Source organism: Hermetia illucens, chromosome 2 (assembly GCF_905115235.1).
Source record: "Hermetia illucens chromosome 2, iHerIll2.2.curated.20191125, whole genome shotgun sequence".
NCBI classification, from domain to species: Eukaryota; Metazoa; Arthropoda; class Insecta; order Diptera; family Stratiomyidae; genus Hermetia; species Hermetia illucens.
The window spans coordinates 115,651,040-115,660,171 of NC_051850.1; the positions used below are offsets into that span (position 1 = coordinate 115,651,040).

General features: G+C 43.5%; 1 protein-coding gene across 1 annotated transcript in view; it reads right to left on the minus strand.

The window, feature by feature from the left end:
- The window catches only part of LOC119647914 (deformed epidermal autoregulatory factor 1), a 37,075-nt gene extending 31,225 nt beyond the window's left edge, over positions 1-5,850 (minus strand). Inside the window, exon 1 of the mRNA XM_038049236.1 lies at positions 5,063-5,850. Coding sequence (XP_037905164.1) covers positions 5,063-5,194 — 132 coding nt within the window. The 5' untranslated portion in view covers positions 5,195-5,850. The remainder of the gene's footprint in view (positions 1-5,062) is intronic.
- Positions 5,851-9,132: the final 3,282 nt, after the last annotated feature.

Here is a 9,132-nt window from a genome sequence, read left to right on the forward strand (position 1 = left end):
GGAAGCTGGACGCTACAGGTATGAAAGGTTTTGTGTATATATTATTATATATATTATGTGAAAATATCCACTTTCGCGTGATACTAACATTTAAAGTCTTGAATTTATACAGAAGCGACATCATCAACGGCGCAACAACCGGTATCCGGTCTAGGTCTGCCTTAATAAGGAACTCCAGACATCCCGGTTTTGCGCCGAGGTCCACCAATTCGATATCCCAGAAGCGACAAATTTAACCTATTATGACCTTGTTAATAATAGCGCGATTTCGACTGAACTTGGTAGGTTCGTGCTTTATGTTATAGCCTCCTACAAAATTTCGTGATTCTAGGATGAACTTAAGGGAGAGTTTGCAGTCAATTAATAAAAATTGTAGCGATATTCTATTATTAACTTTATTTGAATATATATCGGTATGGAGGGTATTAATTCGGAGCCTAAGCACCATACAATGGCAGCCTCCCGATTTTTTTTCGCATTTTTCGGTTGGGTAGTTTCTAAGAATGGATCCGTGAAAGAAATTATCACTTTCGACCACCCATACACCCCACCTTTCGAACAAATGTGAAAGCTAAGACCGACTTTGGAAAGTCTCTTTGGCGAAAAAAAGTTACCCCCTCCCTTTTGCATGTATGGGAACACCTCCCCTCCTTAAATTCGACGTAGAATGATGCGACTCACTATATGTGTTAGCGTTCACAGTTCCCACCTTTCTACAAAATTTGGTGTCAATCGCTATACTTGTTTCCGAGAAAAATGTGTGTGACAGACAGACTGTAAACCGATTTTAATAAGGTTTTGTTTTGTTTTACACAAAACCTTAGTCCAGCAGAATGTTCAAATTACCGTCCGATGCGCTTGCTGTCCCATAGCATGAAGATACATTCTTGACAACGGTGTTCACGACATCGTTCAAATAACCGCGAATCAAGAACTACTGACGCAACACAGCCTGTGCAGTTACACATGGAGAAACACCGTGAGGAGCATCGCCCCTTTTACATTGCATTTCTAGATCTAGAGAAGTAGTTTGACCGTGTACCAGACAAACTCATTTGGTATGCTCTGCGGCAACACCTAGTACCAGAAGAACTCGTGCTCTACCACGATCCCAAAAGTAAAGTTCGAAGTATGACGGGTGTATCGTAACCGCTTTGAGTCTCTGTCGGTGTTCATCAAGAGAGCGCCCTCTCATCACACAACTTGGATAGAGTAGCGTACCACAACTGGCGTTCTTTGTGATCGACGTTTCGAATCCAAAATTTACGGCAGGTTCGACCGCCCTGTATGGTTTTGAGTGTTGGTCGAATACAACAGATAATGAACGAGGTCTCGCCGTAATAGAGACGAAAACGTTGCGTTAAAACAGTGGCGTAACATGCCTTGATCAGATCCGAAACGAGAATATCTGCGATCGATATGGGGTTGCACTGATGGTAGAAAAATCGCTAGTGGCATCTTCGTTTTCACTCTAACGAGAATTCACTTGTCAAAATTGGTCTGAACATCGACCCCGCTTCCGAACGGGACAAAGGTTGTATTTCCATTTTATGTCTTACACAAAAGCCAATATCACTGACACATGAAAAGATACATATATAATAATCCGAATTGGCCACTACGGGGAAGCTTCCTGTTATACATATATATATATATTTGTCTGGTCTCGAAAAACTGAGACTGATATACATATAACAAAGAAAAGCTAAAAAGGTTAAAATACGACCTTTCGTGTCTCACCCGTTCACGTTATTATGGAATTGATGTATATCGCAATATATAGAATATATCCTATGTATGATGTCGTCCGGGCAATAAATTCACCCGAAATTGTAAACTTTGACATATTATAACTTTGCTAATAATTATATGATTTCCTTGACACTATTCACTATTCACCAATAGGTTCAGCCGTTTAGGAGTAAATTGGATGTTTGGTACGTTATCATGTATGTTTAAATAAGTAAAACTCGCTTTCTAATATATTGAGAGCGCAACACATTCATAAAGCTTAGTAAGGCACATACCCCATCAGATTAATAATAATAATTGGCGCAACAATCCAATTCGATCAGGTCCTTGTGTTAGAGCCCTTCATTCAAGACCGTAACGGTACACTACAGGATTATAGTACCCTACAGGAGGCAATGTGGTCAGTATTGCGCTCGCCTGAGATTATTACCCTAATTTGACTCAGGCACTCATTCACAGCTGAGTCGACTGGTATCCGACGTCAAATCACGATATAATCGAACAGTGTGATTTAAACCGCGACCTTCCGTACGACAGCCTCTTGTTCTAATCACTCAGCTATCCGCCATCAGATTCTGTGCCAATAAAACCATCCCCTTTCGGATAAGCTATATGTGATAAATAGACAGGAATGAAAAATCGATTCTGAAACTCCACTGCCAAATCAAATTTTTTGAGAAAATAATAAGCATATCGCAAAATTTCACCATCTCCTAAAGTCTTTTTGTGTCTGTGGACCGCAAGATGCATACTCGGCATAAACCCAACCAAAACGGAACTGATGCTACTTACCACCAAGAGAAGGACACCTGAATTCCACCTACCACGACTGAATGAACAAAGATTGGTTCTTTCCTCCAATGTATCTGAGTATAATCCTAGATTTAAAGCTAACTTGGAGATTGAACATAAAGAAGACCTGCATAGCCTTCTATGCTTGCAAGAGAATCTTTGCAGAGAAAAGGGGTCTACGGCTGAGGATAGTTCTCTGGATATTTACCGCAGTGGTGCGTTCAATCCTGACTCTGCAGTCCTGCCCGGCAGATGCTTTCAATGTACTCTTGCATCTCCTCCCGCTAGACCTCCACATTAAACGGCTACAGTAGCATCCTAGACGAAGTACCTCGGGAAATATGGGCATTCCCCACGAATTATGCCACACGCAAACTGAACTTGACGAGAAACTTCGCCGTGGATTTTCCAACCAGGCAGAGTGGAATACACAAAGTGTATCGGAGTCGTAAGGTCTCCCAAGGTTTTACCAAAGTATTCCAAGCAGAAGTACTGGCGATACTAAAAGTCTATCGATTCCTGAAGCATGATCCGAGCCCCAAGCATAACATAGCCATTCTGACCGACAGCCAAGCGGCCATTAAGGTCTTACTCAGTGACGACATCCTCCAGGCTGGTGGGGGCTGTGCAGAAACGTGATGAACAATCTGGGCAGCACGCTCAAGATCACCCTCCTCTGGGTTCCGGGTCATAGGAATACAGAGGAGAATGAGTGGGCTGACGGATGGACCAGGCGGTGCTCTGCTCTTGGTAGCCCCTCGGCGGGTACCAAGGGCGGAATCTACTGGCACTACTAAGCAGCGGCGGGCCTTAAATGGCGAAGGCTTACCACCTGTGGCAAGTCAAGGAGGATTTGGCCTGCTTGTACCAGACGCGTGCAAATGCATTCAAGGTTATGGAGGTCTGCACGGGGCGCAGTTCCTGGCATCAAAACAGCGCACCACAGCGCTATTTGGGCTCCTCGGAGCGGCCACTAATACCTACCTACCCCAAAGTCCTTGTCAGAATTCCAGACTTGCAAACCTAATCTAAATTAGTATCAATAATAATACATGCATTTAGAAAATAGATTAAATAATCTGCTAGCAAGACCAGTAGTTCAGTCTATAAACACATCATTACTTTCGAAATTTTCCATCCGAGATAACGAGCCAAAGTAGTCAATGCTGCTGTTGAAACAAAAATCATGACCAACCAAACTATATCATAATATCTACTGTTTTAGCGATCATTCAAAAATGCGAAATTTATTTTTTCCCCGAGAACATCTTAAGCGGCAACACTTTTAGAGCACCTAGGCATCAAAGTCTCACTCGAAAGAATCATGGAAAGGACAAATTAAAGTTTCTTTCGAGGATCAGGTAGATAAATCTGTGATAAAATGCCTAGTTTTCCTTGCAGCATGGGGCGGAGACTATCGATTCAGATTCTAGTCATATTTCTCATACAAAGACAACATTGTTATTTCTCCAATAGTTGTGCGTCCATAAAGGGTCAAAACTATGTTTAACTAAAAAGTTCCTTTTGGAAAGCTTCCCCATAGCCCTGAAATAAGATCTGATCTGGTCTCGCAGACGAAGGATCTGTAACTATGCAAGATTTAGACAACGCCCACTGAAAGATTCATGAAGACGCGAATTCTAATCAATGTTTCAAGTTGCACTATCAGCAGCAACAATTAACTCATTGCACTGTCATGCAAGCCGAGTTCAAAATCGGCGAGCCACATTTTTAGAAATTTTTCCAGTTTAGATAGTAATTGAAAATCTGATTTCGTCAAAGTGCAGAATTTACGGTGCTTAGTATGTGGAGACGATGAATGAAATTAAAAACTGATAGCGTAGTCTCTAGGGGGAAGGGGGAATCCCATCTTTGCCGGCAACTTTCACAGGTTCATTATCGCCTTTCCTCAGGCTTTCAAGAGGCAAATCGTTCTGTATATTAACAGCGTAATCGCACAATATTCCGAATAGTTTAGTCATGAATGTTCAGGGTTCACCTGCTGTTCGTTCAATTGATAACGATGGCATTCCAAGCGAATTCTAATTATGAATGCTTAACTCCAATTTCGAAACATATCCTATATCGGAAAAAATTCTCCCACGAAACTTTCACTTTACCTAACTCGTCGGCTGCGTTTCACCCTCGACACATGTGCCATTTTGGCGCGCTTTTGCAACTTATCCAATATGAATAAGAAATTAGAACCGAAGCAACGAAGAAAGTACGTAGCGTGGATGTGTACACAAATTGCCCACATGCACTGTTGGCAACCACAGACTTGACAGACACCAGAACACATCGTGGACACCAGAGCCGACGTCGCACACACATACAACCACGTTCACGTGCCCATTCGTCATGACGAGGATGATTTCGACATTTCCACGAAGCGACGGACCTCTCTGCGGGAATTTGGGGGTCTTCGAGGTTATGATTGCGGGCGGAGTGACGTTTCGCAACATTTGCGCCCTTTGCCTCCTGAAATATCGGCAAGAGCACAACGGGGTTCGCTTACCTGCACTTGGACCTGTTCGCCATTTTCATGCTTCGCCTCGACGACGGCATCGCCGCCGCCACCGTTCCCAGCCGCCAATTGCTCGGCTTCGGTGATGTCCGTCAATTGATTTGCGATTGCGGTTTCCTCCATGATCGGATTCGGGATCAGCCGTCGTCGTCGCCTTCGCCGAGCTGTCGATGTCGTTGTCGACGTCGTCGTCTCGTCGTCCACGGCCGAATTCTAGGGTGGAAAAGGTCGTGTGGATTTTTTTCTCGCTACTCCGCCACTTCGGTGACTTCGTCACTTCGGGCCTTCGCCAACTTCCACGACTTCGACTTCGAGGGGCCCCTCGCTAGCTCGCGGCGGTCAGCTGCTTTCACGATTCGACGATTCCCGACGAGACGATGTCACGCGAATCGACGCCGAGCACGATACAAAATTGCTTTCGCAACGAAATTCCGAACAATTTCGCTGGGTTTTCTCACGAATTCAGTCGCGGGTTTGGCACGAAAATTCGGATTTCACGCGTTTGAAGAAGTCTCCGAATCGAGCACGCACGAATACTATGAAAGGCGAAAGTGACACTTCACGCAAATAGAGAAATAAATATGAGTGTAAAGTGTGTTATCTCTAGTTGGCCGGACCCATCAACAGATGGTGCTGCAACAGCATTGCGCATGCGCGGGCTCCAGTCGCCTTAAATATTTTTGGTTAGGAAACGGATATAAAAATTTTAAAAACATAAAACAATGAAAGTATGCTCGAAAGAAATATAAAAAAATGTGAATATGAGAAAGCAATTCCATCTGTATTTCAACGTTCCGCAACAGGGAATGGATGAAGACCCGAAATGATTGGAAATCGGTAACGGCTCTCTTTATACAAAAAATGGGTAAATGTCCAAAGGCATCCTCGGATGGATCTTTTGGGGGCAGAAAGGTGAAATGCATTTACCCACAAAGACTCTTGTCTCACGTAGACTACCGGCTAAAACACACATTTCCTGAGACCAAGTCCATTCAGAGGGCCTCAGTTACCCTGGCATCTCTCCTATCCATATTCCTAGACTTCACGGGTTCCCGGTCTGCAACATGGCTTCAATTATGTTGTCCGCGGACACTTCACACCCTTCCATCGAAAAGTGGTCGCAATGCCGCGCCCACCTTCTGCAGAGGAAAAAGGTGTTGTGGGTACCATCCACCACATCCTACCAATAAATGCAGTCGAGTGACTGTAATTTCGCGGTTGTGTGCGGGTAAGGGTGAAAATACCCATGTTTACTGAACGGTTGGGTTAAGGAATAATCAACTTCACCGTTCTTTAATGAAATGCGTGGTCCGTCTACCGCTTGATTCTCTTTCCGAAGATTGCTGCCATGCGCAGAAAGTACGGAATCAATTGGAATAACTCTTGCTATCACCATTACTATTCGGATGGCTTAAGTGGTTAGAGCGCCGATGGCTCTAGGTGGCAGAGGGATTTGCTAACGTGACTGGATTTCTGATACCAGTCGGCTCAGCTGTGAATTAGTACCTTAGTCAAATCAGGATTAATAATATCGGGCTACCGCAATGCTGGCCAAACTGCCTCCTACAGTGTACTGTAGTGTACCGTGCGATCTTGAATGAAGTGCTATAAAACACTTCAGCGACGCTTCCAATTGGAATGTTGCCCCAACGATTATTATAATTATTATCACCATTAACGCTCGATTCGAGACGGTACGATAGGCGGACATAATTCGCAGAATCCCTCGTCCTTACACTTGCCCTAAGCGTTTCAGTACAACTCCTTGCTTACTCCTCCATACTTCGGAACCGTAAACAAGAACAGACTGAATCGCACTTATCAACAAACATTGCTGTATAAAGGGCTTTCTACCCGCAGCTTTGTCTGCGTTGTTGCGAATCTGCTCGAAAAAGCTCATCTTCGTACTATCATGATGACGTGTCCATCATAATTTCACTGCCGACTTCTACAAGATCATGGTGTCATCCAGCTGAATAGGAAGGACTGTGTGCACAATAACTTCCCAAAAACCCCGGAACTCTCTACTTGGTCAGGACAACGACTTCGGTTTTCCCCAGAGCTAGAGATAATTCATGTTCAATCTATTCTTCTTACTCACAATAGCAAGATTTCCAGTGTGCTGAACTTGCTTAACCGTGCGTGCGGTAACCAATGCGGCAACATCATTCGCGTATCCGACCAGATGTGATTCATTGGGAATCTCGAGTCGTAAAAGACTATTATATAGAGCGTTTCGAAGGTCCCCGCTTAAGCCACTTCTTCAATCGCATCAATTGTGGATCTCTCCACTCATATTACGTTAGTCAGTCTTGGCTTGATGAGCTTCTCAAGCAATTTCCCTGAGAGGGCCATACGCTCACGGTGCCTCGGAATCGCCTTTGCCCTTCTTATCACAACCCGCTGTTAAACGTGCGCTTAGTTACACGTTCGGCTTGTGTTTATGTACAAGTTTCAACACTTCGCTGGGAATATCATCCAGTCCTGGTGCTTTTTTATCCTTCATGAGACAAGACCGCCTCCTCTAATTTCTTAACAATGAAAAATGGGCATTGCTCAGTACTCATTTCCTGATTGACAGCATTAGCTCGAATGGGTTGGACGCCCGAAACCGAGACCATTAGCCACATCATCTTCTATTTTCTTCTATTTTCCCGCAATGTAGAAATTAGCTCGCTTTCCTCTCAGGAACAGGGGAAATGGCCAATTTTTGTCCTTTGTAGTTGACAGACGTAACTCCCACCTTGAAGTTGCTCACATCTGAGTAATTCTTTTTCATCGCTTCCTCCATATCCTCCGTGTAAGCGAAACAATTCAGATCCTCTATTTCAAGAGTGCACATGGGTTCTAGGGTGGAAACTACTGCTTTCATTCCTAGAATACTCTGGACTCTCGCAAAACGTACCCTTCTTATCGGTTCTCGAGCCAAGCTTGACAAGTATATTACGGGTCGAGTCCGCTGGATAGATTCAACGTCTGTCCCAGCGTGTTCTGGTTTGGCGTTATTGACCTATCGAAAACCCGGGCAATGATAAGGAAGATGGCAGAGCAATATTTCTTTTCGTTACAAGCTTACCTTATTGTCGAAACGATACGGTGAACCTGTTCTGTTGTGCTATACTTTTCTCGAAAGCCGAATTGATGGTCGGGGATTATATTGCAACTTGTTAGGAACGGCAGAATCATTGATGCCAGCAGTATTTCAAACAGTTCTTAAGCAGGCTTGTCGAACGTTAAGGTGCCACTTGCGTCTTGGTTTTGCGACAATAATTACAACTGACGTTTTCCTTAATTAAGTGCTTAATGGCATGGCATAGAAAGGGAGTTCTTTTGCCATTTTGCTTGTATTTTGCCGTGGCCACATGCTTTTTAGGAGTGAACTCTCTGATTATACTTTTAACTCTAAAGCGGAAGTTTGTTTTAGCAGATGAGGGTGTACATTTCGAAAGTTGAACTTTGATTTTCACTGAATTCAGCGTAAAAACATTTTCCAACGGGCTGAAAGGCAGCAGCTTTTTCAGCGTCATTACGAACTCAGTCACCATTTCCTAGGCGCAAGGGTTACAAATGTTGTTTCGGTATTTTTAGATTCCTGCTAGGCCTCCAAAGAGAATAATCGGCGTCCGCTCTCGCAGTTAAATCTGCTGGATAGTTTTAGGTACTCTACTGAATTGTATCATTCAGAGCTCTTCGGAGTCTCTGTTTCTCCTCTGATAGCTAACCTTTTAATCTTGGGGAACGATGTGTTTGTTATGTATTGGTTGATCATTTCTAGGATATGCGTTGAGGGCATACAAGGAGACTAACAAAAGTTCGGTAAATTTATATAAAAAATGAACAAAGTAATATTTTTTCCATGTTTATTAATTCTTATCAGTTAACGTTTTTTCTACATAATTTCTTATGGTTTCAATCCATTTTAAATCACACATTGCTAGGTGAGGGGAGTATGGAGCGGGACGAATTTCTTCGATGCATAAGAGTTCAATAAAGTTATCGTTAGCGTCGAAGTTCTTTGTTTGCACGTTTCTATGTACCACTTCGTTGTTACTATTTGACCC